This window comes from Henckelia pumila, chromosome 1, assembly GCF_033568475.1.
Source record: "Henckelia pumila isolate YLH828 chromosome 1, ASM3356847v2, whole genome shotgun sequence".
Taxonomy (NCBI): Eukaryota; Viridiplantae; Streptophyta; class Magnoliopsida; order Lamiales; family Gesneriaceae; genus Henckelia; species Henckelia pumila.
This window is the reverse complement of record NC_133120.1, coordinates 128076072-128097413: the sequence shown is the minus strand read 5'-3', so window position 1 is coordinate 128097413 and position 21342 is coordinate 128076072. Positions and strand designations below refer to the sequence as shown.

Here is a 21342-nt window from a genome sequence, read left to right as displayed (position 1 = left end):
CGATAAAAAAAATTTAAAATCACAAAATATTCCAAACTAAAAAGCACACAAGAAAAAAGGTACATCAATTAAAATTAAGCACAAAATATTCCAAACTAAAAAGCACATAAGAAAAAAAGGTACATCAATTAAAATTAACACAAGTAAATAAAAGTGGACAAGTTCCACTATGCATCCCCATGTAAATTCCAAATATGTTCGATCAAGTCTTTTTGAAGATTGTGGTGCAATTTTCGGTTTCGAATACTGACACGTCGTTCTAAAAAGGCGTTGAACTCTACAGTAGGATCTCTTGAAGGGACAACGTTTGATGGCACATGTTCATCATCTCTAGTTGGAAAATCGTGACGAGTATATCCTCCCTTTCGTCCTCCACAATCATGTTATGTAGAATGATACATGTTTTCATTATATAATCTAGATCAATTGGATCCCACAAGCGAGATGAACCTCTCACTATATGCCAACATGCTTGGAGTACACCAAAGGCTCGCTCAACATCTTTTCTCACCCCCTCTTGATATCGTGCAAAAATCCTATGTTTTTGCGAGAGGGGTCGAGGGATAGTTTTGACAAAGGCAGCCCAAGATGGATAAATACCGTCGGCGAGATAGTATCCCATGTTGTATTCATTCCCGTTTACCTCAAATTGAACTGGAGGGGCTTCTCCCTTTGCAAGATTTAAGAACAAGTTGGACCTCTCCATTACATTGATGTCCTTGTTGCATCCTGATACGCCGAAATATGCATGCCGAATCCATAAATCTTTTGATGCAACCGCTTGTAGTATGATTGAAGGTTCTTTTTTATGTCCACTTTGATATTACCCTGCCCAAGCTGCCGGACAATTTTTCCAAGCCCAATGCATGCAATCAATGCTTCCAAGCATCCCGGGAAATCCTCTTCTAGCATTTTCAGCATTTAGCCGAGCAACGTCCTCAGATGTTGGTTGCCTCAAATATTGTTCAAAAAATATCTCATGCATCCCCCTGCAAAAAATTTTCAAACACTCCAGCGCTGTCGATGCACCTATCCTCAAATATTCATCAACAGCATCGCCTGTAACATCATATGCAAGCATCCGAACAGCAGCCGTAACCTTTTGTAGTGATGAAAACCCGATTTTATCGGTTGCGTCCCTCCGTTGGACAAAGTAAGGTACATTGGTCTGTAGAGCTTCCATAATTCTCAAAAACAAAGGTCTTCTCATACGGAATCGCCTTCGAAAATCATGCTCGCTGTAGACGGGACTGTCGGCGAAGTAATCTTTAAATTATCTTCGAGCTCCGGCAACACGTTCTCGATTTTTTGATTTCTGTTTGTAGCCACGTACGCGACTTGACTCCCCCGATTGAAGCGTACAAATGTTCATTATTAATTTCTGGGTTATTGAACGTGGTGGGGAGATAAAGTCGTCCATCATCGGATCATGTGACATAATTTCATCGTCTGATGATGAAGAACTCATGTATGCCATGAAAAATATTGAAGATTTAGTGTGTGAATATGTTTAAACATAGTGGAGAATGTGTAAAATGAATTAAAAATGAGTATATTTATAGAAAATTTCATGGATTTTGAAAATTATGGCCGTTTGTACTTTTTCAGAATATTTTTAAAAAAATTCAAAATTTTTTAAATTTTTTTTTTTGAATTATTAATAATTTTTATGAAAAAAAATCAGGCTGGAATTGATTTGGCCGTTGAAAATCATCTCAGCCCTTCTTTTTTTTTTTTGTTCTTTTTTTTTTTTTAAATAAAAGGGCCAGATTTTTCTGGCCCTTTATTTATCAACGGCCAAAAATATCTGGCCGTTGATTTTTTAAAAAAAATTTATTAATTGGTGGACCCCGCGTTAAAAAATGTTAAAAAAAATAAAAAAAAAACCAATAATCGTGGGGCCCACATGAAAAAAAAATTAAAAAAAATAAAGAAGGGTGGGCTTGACCGCGCGGAGAGGCTCCGCGCGGGGCCCACCACTTGATCGCACGCAGATAACATCCGCGTGCGATTTCCTCGTCCCTTGGAGGGGCGAGTGATGAGGGGGGCGATCAAGTTGGGTTGATCGCCCCAACTTGATCGCCCCCTTGGACATGCTCTAAGTTTCAGCAGTACGGAGAATGCAAGAATGAGGGGAGAGGCGGTGAGAGATGAAGCAGTAAGTGCAGCTCCAGAGCCCAAAAATTTCACAGCCTAGCTAGGAGGAAAATGAGACAACATGAGATGGAACAATAGGTGCAAATTCCATAGCCGAGAAATTTCAGACAAGTGAGGAAGATGAGATTTGGGAGAGAAATCAATAATCTCAGCGGCTAAACAAGAAACATGAGATATGGGCTTGTCTTGGCGTACATCATATTAGTATTACTTATATTGGGTCGGGTACTCGAACCCGATCGGATAATAAATATGCTATCTGACACCCGAAAATCCAATTGTTAGGTTCGAATTCTACCCAAACCCGACAATTTTAAAAATCACATAAACCCTAAACTTTAAACCTCGAATGGGTCGGGTACCCGAGAATAAACACCCACCCCCAATAGACATTGGATTTTTTTTTTGAAAGGACAATAGACATTGAATAAGTTGTAAAACATTTTTATGAAAACTTTTCTTTATATTTATAATTATTTTAAGAATAAATGTGTTTGAATTCCTATTAAAAAAAGTAATATTTATAAAATGTTTTAATAATTGTTTTAAGAATATATGTATATAGATTAAACTTTAAAAATAATATATTTTAATTTTCATATTTATTTTCAATTATAAAAACATAAAAAAAAATACATTAAAAACTATGCTTAAAAAATACTTTTTAGAAATATTTTAAACAAAACGCTTTTAAAAAATGTTACTGGAGAAATGGACTTGAAAGAATGAATTTGATCGAAGTCCGAGGACAACACAACGTAACGTCGGAAGGAACTAAAGAAACAAAGAAGTTTTCCGAAAGATTAAAATACAGTCTCATTAGAAACCAACATTTAATGTTAATACAACCATAAATAATCGAATGGTGGAACGACTGGCCTCCCGCAATTTGAATCTAGAGTCCCAAGTGCATTACAAGTGAAATCATCAATTTCTTGATTTCTTCCTGGATTTTGACGAATTCTTGGATTGTTCGGAGCTTACATTCTGAGTATTCCCTTTAGAGTTGGCTGTTTGGTTCGACTTTGAGTTCAGATTAAGAGAAGACTCTTTATCTTTAACAACTGCACCCTGCGAACCTCTTACCTGAGCTGCTCTTTTATCCTTCCTCTTTGGCCTGTAACTAGACCTTTCCCTTTTCGGTAGCCATCTTTCCGGATCCGGTGGGGGACCGGGATTTGCAGGATCAAACCCTTTCGGATACTTTGGCTTTCTCTTCCTTTTCTTCTTTGGTTTCTCCTTGTTTTTCGTTTCGTATGCTTCAGCAATTCCCAGAGTACGACCGTTGCTCTCAACATGCTTTGCACCGGAGGTTTTCTCCAAACTCTCAACGTCAATTCCCTTCAGATTATATAGGGGTTTCAATTGCTTCTCATAAGCTTCTGCCTTCTCAATATCGGCATGAGCAGTAGTTTGAATAAGCCCTACCAAGGCCTCGATGCTCCCATGGTTTTTCACAAGTTCCTCGTAGAGCCGAGCTGCCTCATCCTTCTTTCCATGTCTGAGCTTAAATGAAGCAGCCTCTTGCATGATGATATCAAGTTTACTATTCTCGGTCATGGCATCTGACCACCACTGAATCGCAGCATCAAACACAGCATCAGCACCATCAATATCTCCAGCTCGTTCTTTAAGAGAGACAAGGGTCGCAACAGTTGCAGGCTTATGTTGAATATCAGGTATTTTCAGTAGAGAATCGGCTGCTATTTGAGGATGGCCTGCAGCTGCAGCAATCTGTGCACGAGCGAGTAGGATGATGTTCAACTTATCTGGAAATTTACTTGCTGACTGCCCTAGTAGCTCCTCGGCTTTATTGGCCTTGTTCTCTCTTACATGCACAGCAGCTTGAAGTAGCACAGGTAATATACTGTTGGGAAACATGCCTGGTAGAGCAGAAGCAAGTTCTCGTGCCTGCAGATCCTTTCTAAATTAAATAAATTTGATAACACAGGAGATATGGGGCCAGAGGTTGAAATGATTATCCATAAGGAAGATCATTGGATCAGGTTATAAAACAAATATGCAGTTGTAATTGTATTACCTGATCTACTTTATTCGAGTGTAGTAGCAATAAAAGACGGTTAACAAAGATTGCTTCCTTTTGCTTTTGCGAGAGCTTCAGGTCAAGATCCCGAGCAAGACGAAAGGTCAGAGGTCCTTCACTTTTCTCTATCAATTTATCTAGTTTTCTCAAACCATCAGATGCATCCTTGGGGCCCTTTAACGCAACAAAGTTGTTTGTCGATACTGCAAGTGAGGATTCATCTGCCAGATTTCTTTTGATAATGTTGGAATAAGATTCAAAGGCTTCTTGAGTATCACCCATGATCTGTAGGAAAACAAATTTAAACTGTGCTACACCACCGCCATTGAAGTAGAAGAAAACAGTGTCTCAAATATATTATAATCTCACATGTTTAACATATGCCAACTGAACAGCTACAGGAGCCAATTCAATCTCAATATCATCATCTGCTAAATTCTCTTCCATTAATGTTTCCTGCCCAATCCTTAAAAAGATAAATGAGGTCAGAATATGTGAAAAGTTCCCAACGATCCACTGTAAGTTTTTATCGTCACCATCAGTATACAACACTAAATTCTAAGAAAGTTTCTGAAGGATATGAAGGATAGTGATGGTCCTTAGCGATTTTATGCAAAACAATAGAAAATAATATGAAAGATCATCCATGAACATACATGGAAAAGAATGGGAAACTCCAATTTCTGCGGAAGCATGAGAAGATAATTGCCAGAATCGAGAAAAACAAGTCAATCCAATCAACATGATATATCCGTATTACCCTATTATGTTATCCCAAATGATACAATTTATGTATGTTTAGCATTCCATTGTCAGTACTGAACGAAAGTAAGAAAAATTTTATGGAATTCATCTCAAGCCAAAGTTCTAAAAACTCGCATCGATACTCAGTTCTACAGGCCTGTTTGAGAATCAAGCGCATGCAAGATCTTAAGATGATCTAGGTCACAATATGAATAACACCAAAAAGATGAAAGTGAACAACAGAACAAGATTAAATTATTTATTTTGAGTTTCTATAAGGCAGCAGGATATTACCTTCGAGCTGATAGCAACAGTTGCTCAGCATCTTTATATTTGTTTCTTTCTATCAATGAACACGCAGCATTATATGCCAGTTCAAAACTGCTGGTCACTTTAACTTTGAGAGAATCCATTGCCCCCTGAACGTCGGAAGCCCTCCCAGCAGAAACCAAGCCGGCAACAAAATTTATCTCCAATGAATCTATCTTGGTCCTCTGGAGCCTTTGATAGATATCCACACAAGCAACCATTTTTCCTAGACGAAATAAAATCTGTGATTCTAACAACATGGCAGCAGTACTTTCTTCTTTCCCTTTCAAGCACTCCAAAGCCTCATTCAACTTATTTTGCCGGTACAAACAGTACGCCTATTAAGAAAATATCAGTCCATAAATAAGTTGCGATTTCTGCTAGAGAAATAAATGCAAAACCTTAGCAACAAATGAAATAGCGCCGAAGTTTGTAAATATTATCTTATGCTTGCTAGTCAAACATAGTGAATTCTTCTACTTGTGAGTTGTGACAGTATATAACAAAATGAGAACAAAAACAGAACAAAAAAAATTGCAGTAAAGTAATAGTGATGCATGCGTATACTTCCCTGTATCCACATTGATCGACAAGAATTTCTCAACCCAGTCCAGAATCATTTAAGAACCAATTTATGCCGATAAAAAGTGACATATCTCCAACGGCAACACTCCTCAAGAAACTGAATATAGGTTTAAAATTGCCAATGCACTGGTTTAGTTAAGACTTGTACATCATTATCCCGACTTCAATAATACCAATAGGGAAGATGACATTTTTTTTTACTTTCAAAGCGAATAAACAAGGTTACTTCAGTTGGTGCCAATGCCATCAACTTTTTTCTATTTGGATGCTTTCTCCCCTTCTCCAGGATTTTATATTCAGAGGTAACACTTGAATTACTTTTGGAGAAATGTTATCAAAATCCTTCATTTACCAGAAACTTAATCATGACACACTAACAAGTAACAACCCAGTGCAACACTTGAAAATTTCATTACCATAGTTGGATGATGCTGTTAAAGGAATGGAAGCATGTACCCTTTGCGAGGCAGTTTCAAAATTATCACCAAATGTCTCAACACAGTCCTATTGTATAGATTATGCTACAAAGAATTAAGAGGTCCACTCCACCAAAAGTACCTTGAAGAAACTGAAATCAATTGAAGATTTCATCGAAAAACCTTCAATAGTCAACAAAGCATCGTCCATGGAATCATTCTTGATCAAAGCCACCACTTTGCATCTAATTGCGTCTTCATCTCCCGGTGCAATTTTAAGAACTAAATCGACCAAAAACACAAGTAAATTACACAACTGACAAGAAAAAAACACACAAATTCAATTACAGTACCCCTGCAAGCTGATTCAAACACATAAAGTCGCAAAACACGTCAAAAAAAACCTTGATTCGACACTTTGACGGCTTGCTCGAATTCTGAGCGTTGGATGTGGCGATTGAGAGAGGTGAAGAGATCTTCAATGGCCACCGAAGGGTCCACGGCGGCGGCGGTCGCCGGTTTAGCCTTTTCTTTAGCTTTCGGAGCCATTTTTTACGCCTGTGCTTCCTGCAAGCGTCTTGCTAAATTTATTTGAGGCCGCTATTCTAATTGGGCCAGCAAGGCCCATGACTACTAGTTATTACTAGTTGGGCCAGACTAGGCCCAATACATATATTTCTCCAATTTTGATCAACTAATTTTCTTTGAACTACGACCTGATAATAATGGTTCTCAATAATATTTACTGATTTGATCGTTCATCCAGTATCATCAATTATTGATTTTCGATAATCCCTTTTCCAATAAATACACAAGTGAAATACATTTTAGCACATAAACTACTGATAAAATGTCAAATTGATACGTGAACTAATAAAAATAGTTTAATTGATACATGATCAAGTTATAAAATCAATTTTACTCTATACTTAATTAAATTATTTTAAATTCAAATATTTCTGTTAAATTCAAATGAATGCACATTTATTTTTCAAAAAATTATTTTTGCTCACAATTATAAGCATAAATTTATATTTATTTAAATTTTATATTATAATAAATTGATCGTACTCATTTTACGAAAATATTATAAATATTATTTAATATAAACACACACACACACACATATATATATATATATATATATATATATATAACAACTGATAAATTATATATTTAAAAATAATATATAAAAAATATTTATAAATATATAATAAAATGATATTTTTTTATTTATCTATGTTATAATATTATATTTATATTAATAAAATTACAATTAATCAATAAATCAGAATATTTAAAAAACAAATATAATTTATTATTTTTATAAAATATACATTTTTATATTTTATTAAAAATATAATTAAAAATCATGTAATTTATCAAAAATGTCTAAATCAAGTACAAAAATTTTAGAAAATCATAATTGTACAAATGCATACAATAAGCAAGATTCAAGTGATATTATGTTTTTGCTACAACCTTCATAGACTATCAATTTTTTTCGAATGAAATATATATATATATATATATATATATATATATATATATATATATATATATATATATATATATATATGTGTGTGTGTGTATGTGTCTTTTCATTTATGATATAAACATTTCACGTTGAATATTTTTTCGGATACATGATATATAATTTTTCTTTTTATAGTATAGTAAATATGTAAATATTTTGATTCAAAAAAAAATATGTAAATATTTACGATTTTAATCCTAAAATAATTTAAAAAGCGTAATATGTATTTAGTTGAATTTAATAACAATATTGGACTTAAAAACAATTTAAGTAAAGAGAAAAACTGACTTTTGAGTTTGATCATATATCAATTAAACTATTTTCAATAGTTCATGTACCAATTTGACATTTTATCAATAGTTCATGTACCAAAATAATTTTTATTCTAAATTACACACTTGTAATTCATATAAATCGAACATATATGTGTGACGTAACATTTTCTCTTATATTAATGTCAAGATCGAAAGATTGCTATTTTTGTAACTAAAAATTTTGAAAACTTACAACAATATTTAAGGAGTATTTGCAAAAAATTATGTTTTTGTAGATGTTATTAAATTTATAGATTATATAAAAAAGTTAAGAAAAATCAAAAGTTGGTAGTGTTTGAAAATAAATGTGAATATCTAAAAATTAAAGTTGGGTAGTGTTTTATAAATAAGTGATTAGAGTGATTTTAACATTGATTTTTTTATTAAAATCACTTTTGGAGAATCTTAATCACCATATGACTAGTTTTTGGATTTCAATTAAGTTAAGCATAAGCTAACACATAATCTGTGTTTAAAAAACACGCAAAAATGATTTTTTAAAGCCAAAATCTAACAATCACTTTTTTTAATGATTGCAAACATTCTCTTAGTGTCATGTTTCGATTGAATTCCCAACATAGGGACAATAATTTCTCAACATAAATTCAAAACAAGCCATCCCAAATTTGGCAACAATATTTATAACTTTTTATTTTTTATTATTGAGTTGAGAGAGATGTTTTGTTACATTGAGTATCGAACCTGAGATTACGTCCCAAATTTAAGATATTGATATCAAATAGACTATATAAGTCATCCCACATTTGGCAACAATATTAAAAAAAAAAAAAAATTCGCTTCTATTTTTTAATCGACATGAATAATGGAGTTGTGTTATTTGATGATGATGATGTTTCGAGGAGTGAGCTTGGATATGGTCCCATTTGTTTGATAAAAGTGATGATATACAGTCATTCTCATAAATATTTGGTTTTAAAAAATCTTGGGTTTGTTGTGTTTGTTTTGACTTTGGTTCAAGATTCTCCTGTCCATTTCTTGCCCACTAATAGGAGCCATCGAAAATCATTTTTGGGACCAAAATCAATATACATGAAAAATGGATGCTCTAAAAAAAATGTCCGAATCCTATTGACTTGCTCGATCTTTTCGTCTTTGCTATCGATATGTATGTAGAGAATTTGGAGATGAACCAAATTTGTAACCTATGGGACTCGATTAATTTTGTCTAACTTTTCAATTATTTTCATGTGTAATATTTGGCTCGATATAAACTCGAGGTTGGGTTTAGATTTGAGGGAATATTTGAATGAATGGTTTGAAATATCTCCATATTGGAGTGAATTTGAGATCTAATACAATAGCTTAAAAAATAACTATTGAAATTCGTGATTCTCGCATCTAAAAGAATTAAAAATATTTATAAATCATGCACAGTCCACATAGCATTTAAAAATCTATTTAAATTGAGTGGTAAATGCTTGCCACCAGATATTTTGGTTTAAGCAAAAATAACTTTTGTTGTAATTTCATATTAACAATCAACTTGAATCTTCAATCGTTTATTAGATCATAATTGTTTGTTTTTTCCTAATCTCGGTCGCATTAGAAATCAACAAATAATGTTTTTCGTTGAGATTAAAAACCTTGACGACACAAAAAAATTCCTAACACTTGAAATATAGGTGTTCGGCCGACCCTTGTGTTCTAGTGGAGTGAATTTTCAAAATTTTCTTATCTTCGAAATTTTCTTATCTAGTAGTGTCAGATTATGATTATTGGTAGGGATGAAAATGGATAGGGTTCGGATAGGATTCGATGTATTTGTTTTCATATCTATTTATTGTATACATCTCATATTCATCTTCATCTTCATCTTCTTCGGGTATTTAATTTTAATCTTCATAAACATACCCGTCGGATGATTGGATATACATATATACCCTACCCAAATACTCTATTACTACCTACAATTGTACTTTTTTTTAATTTGAATTATTTCAATAAAATTATGTTTATTTGCCAAATTCTTAAGAAACAATAAGAAAAAGATAAATAATAATAATAATAATAATAATAATAATAACAACAACAACAACAAACTAAGCACCATATAAGAAATAACAAAATATTATAAATAATTTATTCCAATATCATTATCCTACAAAAATAACATTGGCTTCATACTAATTATTTTATTCGTTCCATCCAACTACCATCATTCAATAAATTAGAAATAAATTTTTTAAAACATAAATATACATGCATATATATTTTACTTGGGTATTCCGGTCGTGTATGGATAATATGTTACTACATCCGCCTCCATGTCCAAACTCAAAAATCTCATACATGATTACTCATTTATTAATCGAGTCCAAAAGATCTCTCCATATCCTCTTTCATTCGGGGAGGAGATTGAATTCTCCATCGGAGTCGGAGAAAATTGTCTCCCTAATTATTGGTTTATCTTATCCCAAGTTTGAATTCATGATTTCTTAGTCTAATTAGGTGTTGTTAGGATGAAGCGCTTACCACTGGGCCAAAAGCTATAGTTGTTAGCCAAGAAGCAACTTTTTTTTCCTTATACTTGACAGCGCAGTGTGTCGAGTTGTTAAGTTCATGAGTCTAAGGAGGGTCATACTTACTGTTGGTGGTGTCTCATATCCCTTCGAGATCAATCTTATCATTTTTGTACTGTTGGTCATGTCCCCAACTGAGAAATATTATAAGTTAAGATTTGGTGTCTCTCTTTTACAACCCACCTAGCCAACCAAATCAAACAGCGCAACGTCAGCAGCTTGACACACTAGAGCTTTCCAGGTCATCCATCTCAATTCTATTCTCACTCATGCACGTTTAACCCAACATTCCCTCAACATGTAGAGTTTATGTGTTATCTCGGGTCATAATGACTAATAGTGTACAACTATAATCATGTAATTATTCACTCGATGAATGGTAACCACTTAGAAAGTCCTAAGAAGGGTTGTTTAGTGAACTCATTCAATGAGCACTCAAGCAGTCAAGCTCCAGCAACTTTTATCCTTCTTTTAGATGGCTGAATCGACTTGAAACTTGTTTAGAATATATATTAACTATATTTTCATCATATATATACAATCTCATATTTATTGTTGTAGTGACCCGAGTTTTGTTTAACATAATTAAATATTAAAACATGTCAACATGATCATTGATTAAGCATTAAAGGTCAAAAAAATACCAGGAAGCTCAAATAGACACATAAAGTCTTGAAGAGGTTGGACCCCCAGATCTATTCAGATGGACTGAACTCTATTGGACCATCCAATCTGGGTTCGGATAGTCCAAACCTAGAGAGCTTTGGAGGCTCGTGACATATCATTTTAAGTTTGACAAGTAGCAATTCGGATATTACGAAGTCCAATTAGAATCTTCCAAACCTAGTGTTAAAAAACGTGTCAAAATGTTGATACAAATGGACAACATATAGGATCGTACCTTCCAAACATTAGTTCAAATCTTCCGAACTTTGGTCTATAAATAAGGGGATTTCCTCGAGTTTAGGTAAAAATCCAGAGGATCCTCAAGTTATTTAGTCAATATCGAGTGTTTCTAATCATATTATCGAGGGTCACACACTAGCAGGGAACTACCGGGCTCATAGCAAAGCAGTGCGCTCTCGACATCAGCAGACTAATGATGAAAGAAGGTACACACTTGAATAATTTTATTGGGGGTAGCTATTGGATTATTTAAGTATTCTAGATGAGATATAGTGGTGTAGTGTTCACTTGATCTGAAGGTTTGGACTTTGGACCTCTGTGTCCAGTTGTTAGAGGTACGTAAATACTGACTCAAATATTCAGCTGAGTTGGGATGTAATCAAGCCTAGTCAAGTCGAACTTTTAAATGTTTGAGTTTGGCTTGTTTATAATCGATCCGGGCACGAACATTATTTAACGAATATATTTATGACTCACGAACTTATTCGAACTTTTATCGAGCCTATACGAGCTTAATAAATATAAATTATGAATTTAATATTCATTGAATTCATTAAAAACTAAAATTTCTATTTAGAGAAAAATATAATATTCTTATTTAAATTTGTAATTTTATTCTAATAAATAATGTTAATTTATTTATATATATCCGTCATGAGTAAAAGCGTAAAATCTAAAATAAATATCAAAACTATTATTTTTCATCTAAGAGCTGAGTCACGAGTCTACTAACAAGCGTGTTCACGAGCTAACGAGTCGAATATTTTAAAGCTTGAACTTGATTCGTTTATCTTAAGAACATAATTAAACGAGCTCAAATAATTTTTTATCGAATCAAACTTCAAATAGCACACGAACAGCTTGGGTAATTTATATCCCTATAGATGAGTATGCATATTTATGTGTTGCATTGTTATTTGTTGCATTCTTATATGTCATATGACAATTGTATATTTTGTCATGTCATGTCATGTATGTGAAATGTGCATACCACTTTGATGTTATCTCTAGGAGATAACCAGTTGTGTACCGTGTGACACATACTGCATCGACGGGACAACGTGTGCGGTTACCCAAGAGGGTGTTAGTCCAAGATCGTAGTCCGTATTCGTCGTATACTCTGGATCTTCAGAGTAGCATTTTTATACTTATGACACCTTTAGTCTGAACATGATATTCTAGAGTTTGATCTCAGTTTACTAGAGCACTCATGTTACATTCATTGTATATAGACATGTATACTCATATGTTATGTACTTAGCGTTAGTCGATCACATCCTTGTTGTTATCTTGGACATCCCATTTGACGTGACACTTTGTAGATTGCTCAGGACTTGGATCAGTGTTCAGTTGGTGATCAATGTATGTCAATAGAAGGTTGCTGTTGGTTTTAGTACTTTAAGATTATTTTTGGTTTTTGTTATATTCAATTTAGTTGTATAGATTAAATTTTAATTTTGGTTTTGTTTCTGATGTATTCATTATTATATATGTTGAGTCTAATCGCATGTTGTTAAGTTTTGATTAGTAGATGATCTAAGTTGGATCACTATATTGTACTATAATACATTCAAGGTGTTTTTATCTATGCAGCTTGCATGAATATACAAATAAAATAAATGCCAAGATAATGCAAAACATGAAGCGTATTTAAAGATAGTTTATTATAACTGAGTTAATTAATAAACTTATTATCTACAACCAACAGCTAGCTCGCGAGACATCTACTCTAACAAAAACAAGTTGGTATTTGAAATTCATTCTCGAGTGGATTATCGAATAAACCAATGGATTTGAAACCATTAGCTCCAAATATAACAATCCAAACACAATTCAAATGATTTGTTATCATGGATTTGAAATCCTTATATTCAAATATATTAATCCAAATGCAACATAAACAATCAAATTGATTTGAAATACATAACTTCAATTCCTCCCAACAAGGCTCGGATCACATTTCGGATATGTATCGAACTGACCGTTGCATAATCCTACGTACTTTTATTTTAAAAGTAAAATTTAAAAAATACATTCATCAATATGTACATAAAAAAACAATTTAAAATATGAAAAATCTCTTTATAAATTATGGGGGTGGGAGATGATAACTTGTGACATTGCCATTGTCATGTGTATCGACAAAGCCCCAAAAGTCGTATTGATCCTTCAATTGCACGTCAGCTTTTTTGTACTCTTCACATGATTCATGACAACCTGCGGTCCTAACCAAATATTAAATATTACACACACAAAACACACACATATATATAATATAAAGTGAAAATTGTACTTAAATATTTTTTTTTTTACAAAAATATTGTAATTAAAATTAATAAATAAAAAAACCCGTCCATTGGGGAAATCATTCATAAATTTGATTTTGTTTTATTCCAAATAGGAATCGGATAGAATTTAAAATTTTCAAATTACTTTTACTTTTAAAAAAAAAAATTAAAACAACTCAATCTTTTTTGCTTCAAATACTAATTTTATTTTAATTTAATTCTAATAAATTTTCTTTAGCATGCAATTTTATTTACTTTAATTTTCCCTGTAGAATATTAACCATCACACATAAATCCATTTTTACTCAAAAGAAAAAAAACTCATAAGTTTAACACACGTGACGTTCAAGGTTCATCCTAATGAATTGCTAGGCGCATGTCTATATATATTAGCCATCGGACATACATGGCGTTTGTATATATATGTTGTGCGGAAAGTTTTGTTTAATATGATATTCTATCAAATTATATATACGTGTATGTATAACTATGATCAAGAAAATAATATTTTACCAATTTAAGAGGTATTCTTGAATATTTATCAGCCAAATAAAAAAAAACATTTGGTGAGCATATAATATATATAAGAATATAACTTTCGGTGACAACTAAGTTCAACGGATTACAACTTCCTTTGGGCCCAACATCTCATGAATTTGATTATATTCCTTGCTTCCACAAAATACAAGTTGAATTTAAATATAAATTTTATATATATATATATATATATATATATATATATATATAATGGTTTAATGGCAGCGATTATCCCTTTAATCGGAGTTCCATGGGTTCAATTTTCTAGAGTATCTATTAAATTTTCAAGAGTATCGATTGAGCTCAATATTGTCCTTCAGTATTTTATAAATTGCTGAAATATATGGTCTATAAATGTTGAATATTAATACAAATTTATTAAAATTTAATTTAATTAATTAGTTAAAAGATCTCAAACTCGAATGCCGGAATCTGAGACAACTATGATAATACTCGACCGACGAGCACCTCGACTCGCTTGTACTCCGATCTTAGCTCAAACCATGTGCATTAGTTTTTGTAAGGTTAAATTTAATATTCTCATTTTGATTGTTGGTATTTAAAACCTATAATTCACCTTATTCCCACCATACAACAATATAAATATTATATTTTTGAATCATAAAATAATCAGTTTATTTCCGGCTTATGATTATAAATTATTTTTGTAGAAGCTAATTCTAACATTTATTCATTATTATAATTAAAGAAAAATAAATAAATACTTGGGAAAGACAAGGAAGAAGTAAAGTACAAGAAACCGAGCCATGCCTTTCGCCTTAACTTTTACCCAAAATAATTGTATGGGCCCGCCGGTCGCCCTCCTACCACTTTAACTTTTACTAAGAATACTTGCAACCGATTATTCCGGTTCCCAGTCAAAGGAACTTGTGGACCCCACAAGATCGAGCCCCCAAAAAGACACGTCAGCTCTTCAGCTGACCAAACATTTAGGTTATCAAAATTTGCTCAACCAACAATGAAGCGTACCATACTATTTATTATTTATATATAGGTAAACACTATTTCTTAAGGGTCTAATAATTTTAGAAAAAAATTTAAAAAATAAAAAATTTCGATTATTGTTCAATAAATTAATGATAATTTAAAATTTAATCTTTAATCGAAATTTTGTACGAATTATCCTTATTGAATTAGTAAAAATATATAATGTTTATTCATAACTTTTTTCTTTGGGTGCACTATCAGCTCACATCGAAATTGATTTTTTATCACCAAATATTGGATGAAATATATTTTGTAGACTTAGGTTGTTTGATTTATGTGAAATGATTCGATTATTTTTTTTTATTTGAATTAGGCTTCTTATTATTTTTTTAAATTACAACATTGAACGTGAGTTTGCTCCATGTGTTCAACCTTGAACTCGGAGGAAATGTATTTGTTGTTGTTTTTTTTAAATAAAATCTATATAATATTTATAATATATACAAAAATTCTTAAGGGATTGTCTCACAAGTCAATTCAATTTTATGATAAGATTTTTCGACTTAACTCGAATCATTAAAATATTAATTTTTTGTCATATAATGTACACCGCATAAATAAATCAAATCAACCGATCGTCTCAAAAAAAATCTACTCATTTATATACTACCAATGAATATTTCAAATGATCATAGGTGAAATAATATATTTAATAACAGAGAGACAAACAAAGAAATTTGACTTTGACACGAGTTGAATGTATTTCATCTTTTCCATCCATTTTCACAAATGAACTCAAAATTAAATTTGACATAATGCAAAAGTCAACAAACTAATTAATCATCATAATTATTAAAAGTAAAAAAGATATAACGATTACAAATATTATATTATTACATAATATATTCATATGTTAATTTTATTTTTAAAGCTATATAAACCTTTTTCTTTAAAATAATTATTCCTCGCAAAATTTTTATTAGCATGAAAAAAATGATAAAAATTCATGCACAAAATAAGCTATGAGAAAATACTCTAGCATAGTTACTTTTTAAACAAAAATAATTATTGTATACCAAAAATAAGTTGTTTAACAGTAAAATATCATTTTGCTAAATACAGACACTTTCCGCTTGTGCCAAAACTACACAGATCCTTAATTGTACCTCGTGCAACGCTTATCGTACCTTGTGTCTTCTTTATCATCTCAGAGTATATTATTTTTGTTGAATGCATAATGGGAAAGAGACAAGGGTGAACTCATTGCTCTCGTTTTCATGCGCTCTTCACACACTGCACGCACTGGAGAGATAATGAGACAGGAAAAGGGGTGTCTCTCTCTTTGATCAGCCCAAAAATTTCATCCGGGGTGCCATGAATGTCGGTTCTTTAATCCTTTCCATTTTCCAAGTTCGATTTGTGTATCTGTTGCCGCATTGATTTACATGAAATCGGAGTTTTGGTTTAGTTTTTGGAGCCTGTCATTGCTGGGTTTTTTTTCCTTCTTTGACGTGAATTGGACGTGGTATCGGTTTTGATTTGTGGGTTTCCTCCTGCGTTGGATTTCGTTGCGATTCGTTCCTTTTTCGAGGGAGTTGAAGAAATCTTGAAATGAGCCTGCTTTGATTCGTTTTTTTTTATTTGGCTGCTGTGTTTTTGTAAAAAGGATGAGAATTTTCTTTTTGTGGGTCTATGAATTTAATTGTTCATGATGATTATCTTGAGTATGATTTATTTTTGATGGATTTCTCTCCGTTGGGGAAACCGGAAATATTTGTTCTTGTAATGTCGTTTGCAATGATTTCCGATTATTTTATTCGGTGCGAAAAAAAGGAAAAAAAATTAAAGATAATAACATCTGATGTCTTCATTGTAGGTAAATCGGCAGTCCTGATTTTCAGAAATCTTGTTATTTTCTTCATTTCGAACAATTTTTGTCAGGGCTCGAACTCGACTAATCAATCACAGGTAAATAATGTGTTTATGCCCGGAGAAACTATGATCATTTGGTTGCTTGAATGAATTAATATATTTGGGTTTTTTATAAATTAATTACGAAATTTGGATTTTATTTTTGGACTTGGGCCCACGGGGTTCTTCCAGCTTGTGTGATTAGCTCTGGATATTACAACCTTAATTGGATTCTGTAAGATTTGAATATCTGATAATTGCTTTTTGGATGGTCAGAATTATTTTTCGAAAATGAGCTGGAACACGCAGATGGATGTTTATTACCAAGACCATTCGATGCCTTACAATTCAATTGGAAGCTTTGTAGATTTTTTTGGAGGTCTTACTTATGACCATGTCAATTACATTTTTGCTGATGTTCCTTATGTACAGGTACTGTATCAGAAACATTTCGATCCTTTTTTCTTATGGGATGTGTTTATCAAGATTTAAAGATCGTTTCCCTGTTGCTCATAGTGGTTGCATATTCGGAGAACTTGTGAGGATATATTAATTAATAAACTCGAAGCTCATGTTGTGTCGGAGGTGCTTCAGTGTCTTGATGCCTGTTCAAGATGGCTTGGTTGTGTTGAAAGGCCAAATTTGATGTAAAACTGCTAGCCGAAAATGATTTAAATCATCCATTCTACTTAAAATCACGCTCCCCTGGGCCCTGAGTCAGTGAGAATGTTTTAACCAATATCCTGTTGCTCATGTGATTAAATAGCATTAACTTTGATGGGTTTTTATGTTGAGAAATGAATGGTTGAACTTTATGCCTTATAATCGATGTAATCGACGTGTCTTTTGTCTCTCTTGTCATTGAGTTCGTATAGGATATGAAATAAGTTTAATTCATAATTTGAGGAAACCATGAATAACGTGCATGTGGTGAAGGAACATGTGTGATTGGCTGAATTATGTGCAGGAGAACGCTTACCCTGCAATCAATTCTAATCTATACAAATTTGCTGCATCTGAACCGGGAAGTTTGTCATACTATGAATATGGGCACGGCTATGTGGTTAATAATCACATCTCAGGGACTAATGAATATGGCGGACATTTGGAAAACCCGTCAGGGCTGGCTGGCAATCAAGCTACTATTTCCCATGCACATCAGACTGGAATTCCGAGCAACAGTTCCCATGCTAGTCCTTTAGAGTGTGAGTTCTGGTTTTTTTCTTTTCTTTTCTTGATCCTGGTTATAGGGATGTTTGCTCTTCGGTTTGGGTGGTTTTTATGTGTCATCAAATTCAAAATCGTTGGTTCGGTTTATGAACTTTCCCGAACGAAATGCAAATACATGTAAAACTAACTGAAATCACGATTATTTTCTTTTCTTGCACAATTTTTCATTTTACTTTTTCCTTCATCAGCCCACCAAAATTTGAAGTAATGAGATAAATTTTAAAGTCTTGCATATAATAACATATAAGATCAAGTCATTGTCTATTCAAGTTCACATATGGTTTAACTTAACCCAAAGCATTCAGTTTTAGTTTAACCATGGATTGGGTGTTCCTGCAATTTTCCGCTTTGGATTGGAACCAAACCACAGTTTCCAGAAACTGTTGGTTTCGGTTATTTGTTATTTTCGGATTAGTGTTGCAGTTTTTGTTGTGTTCTGTTCATGCCTTATAGGTGCTAGCTTGTGAAATGAAGCAATCAATTAGTCCTTGAGAAATATGTTCACAGCTTGGTTCCTTTTCTTTGCACGACAACTCTTGTTTTAGAGAAAGTTCCTGCATTGGTCAGACGCACCTGCAATTTTATGCAATCTGGTTTAACTTGTATAAATTTTTTCGAAAAAAAGAGAAACAATTGATGCCCTTGTTTGTGATGTAAAAAATGGGGTGAGAGGAGAGGATTGATGACTACACAATTAAAGTACATTCCGCTAAGAAAATTGCATTTTATTCGTGCAAGCTGCTTCAATGGATCCAATATTTACTAATCATGGAGTTTTACTTTAACGTTGTGTTATTCTGTAATTGAATCTCTCATTTCAATGAATGACAACTATCCTTTAACTAAAACTCTTTCCTTATAATTATAGGTCCTCGGAATCCTCAGGCAGCTCGTGATTATGAGGTAGGCGAATTTCCCTTTCATGGTCAAAGCTTTTCAGTTAGCGGCGTTCTATCAAAGTTTTGAGATTGAAGAATACAGAAATGATTCTTTTTGCTTCTTTGCATGAATGAAGGTTGTTTGGCAAGACAACATTGATCCTGATAATATGACCTACGAGGTTTGAACAAGCTGTTTATTACTCTGCTTCGACATGTCCTGGAAACATAAATTTATGCATTCGAATACTTTACAGGAGTTACTTGAGCTAGGTGAAGCAGTTGGAACTCAAAGTAGAGGTCTTTCCCAGGATCAAATTGCATTGCTTCCAACTTCAAAGTTCAAATGGACCTTATTCTTTAGAAAGAAATTCCGAGGTGAAAGGTAAGAATGTGGGCCCTTAGTCCCAAGTATCTCCACCAAGTCAATGTTGAAAAAAAATCTGTTAACCGCCTTCCTTAGTTACTTTCACATTATACTAGATCATAGTTCCACGTTCTCTCGTTGATGCACCCACCTAAACTGGCAGGCGAACCACAGAGGAAGGTGTATGTTTTTTGTTGACTCGGGCTATGTACTGGTTGATAGGATATCTGTTGTTCCTGTGCCACTGTCATTCCAATTTTTCCGGATTCGTTTCTATTTTTTCTATCTGATTTCTCTTCAATTAGCTTATGCTAAAAAGTTGATAGCGATATTTTTTCGTCCATTGGTTATAGATTTTTGTGTTGATACTGTCCATGTTTCAAGTTGGATGACCGAAATTATGCGTTTGAGAGTAAACTACAGGACTTTCACTATCTACCCCGATACGTTGTAACTGATTCTGTTTTGAATGAGCAAGATTGAAGGAGAAAATTCTCAGCATGTAGAATTAACCCCTCTCTTTTTAATGCATACTTATTGCATCCATTAATCAATCCATTGACTCCATTCAACTCTAGTGTACAATTTATTTTGTATCATTAATATTGTCGAGTGGTATGTAATCGTTTTCTTTCGTTACAAAGGTGCGTAATTTGTCAAATGGAGTACAAAAGAGGCGATAAGCGGATCATCCTTCCATGCAAACATCTCTATCATACTGGCTGTGGGAGCAGATGGCTTAGTATTAACAAAGTAAGCCACCGTGCTTCCTTTTCTTCCACAATTAGTTCCTCCAACCATAATGTTACTGATAAATCTACAATACAACAGGCTTGTCCCATTTGTTACAAGGAGGTGATTGTTGATGTTCCGAAGCACTAACGTACGCACTTCTGTGCATAGGATGGTTGCTTCTTTTTCATATTCTTTTTCTTCTTCTTCTTCTTCTTCTTCTTCTTCTTCTTCTTCTTCTTCTTCTTCTTCTTCTTCGTGTTTTTTTGCTCGGGTTATAGTTTCTTACTACCACTTTATGATTTTGTTTTTAATCGTTATTCACCCTTATTTTTCTGTCTATTTATGTTGCTTTTTGAATATAAATTCTTGGTATATAAGATGATTCTAGGACTTTATATGTTGGGAGTATACCAATTGCAACATTTGTCTCACTGTCCTCTTTTGAGAAATCTTCACGTACTTCTTTGCTCTAACACTGCCTATGTTTCATTGATTCTAAAGGGCAGTGAAACTAACTGTACTTCAATACTCGAGTTATTATTATTTTTTTAGAAAAGACTAAAAATAAAACAAAATGACAAGACGTGATTCAAATGGGAGTCACCGAAGGAAGTGACTGAAAATAATCCGGTGATGCTTCAAGTGTCACGAGAGTGCCGGTGGCGACGATTTATCAAGGAAGACAAGAGGTGATGTCAACTTGTGGTTGAGATGATTTGTAATAGTTGTGGTTCGATGGAGATAGAGGCAATTTGTTGAAGTGATGCTTTGGTGACGGATAATTAATGTGATTATTTGATACTATTTGAATAATTACACCTGCTGCGTTTTCAAATAAGTCTCATGATATACAACACAGAATCCTTCATCTTTGAGAAAGCAAGTGCATCGAAGTT

General features: G+C 33.1%; 3 protein-coding genes across 3 annotated transcripts; 1 reads left to right on the top strand and 2 right to left on the bottom strand.

Moving 5' to 3' along the window:
- Positions 1-823: 823 nt before the first annotated feature.
- On the bottom strand, positions 824-1183 carry LOC140873975 (uncharacterized). The gene has a single exon (XM_073277254.1). The coding sequence runs from the start codon at positions 1181-1183 to the stop codon at positions 824-826; it is 360 nt and encodes a 119-aa protein (XP_073133355.1).
- A 1748-nt stretch (positions 1184-2931) lies between these two features.
- On the bottom strand, positions 2932-6804 carry LOC140887162 (uncharacterized). Its single transcript, XM_073294236.1, has 6 exons — positions 6660-6804; positions 6398-6537; positions 5240-5592; positions 4571-4667; positions 4199-4486; positions 2932-4068 (listed from the first exon to the last, which is right to left on the bottom strand). The coding sequence occupies exons 1-6, from the start codon at positions 6802-6804 to the stop codon at positions 3085-3087; spliced, it is 2007 nt and encodes a 668-aa protein (XP_073150337.1). The 3' UTR covers positions 2932-3084.
- A 9762-nt stretch (positions 6805-16566) lies between these two features.
- Positions 16567-21106, top strand: LOC140875687 (E3 ubiquitin-protein ligase BIG BROTHER-like). The gene is made up of 9 exons (XM_073279455.1): positions 16567-16705; positions 17202-17293; positions 17513-17668; positions 18204-18441; positions 19335-19369; positions 19482-19526; positions 19602-19729; positions 20356-20464; positions 20543-21106. Exons 3-9 carry the CDS (start codon positions 17528-17530, stop codon positions 20591-20593), a joined length of 747 nt encoding a protein of 248 aa, XP_073135556.1. The 5' UTR covers positions 16567-16705; positions 17202-17293; positions 17513-17527; the 3' UTR covers positions 20594-21106.
- Positions 21107-21342: the final 236 nt, after the last annotated feature.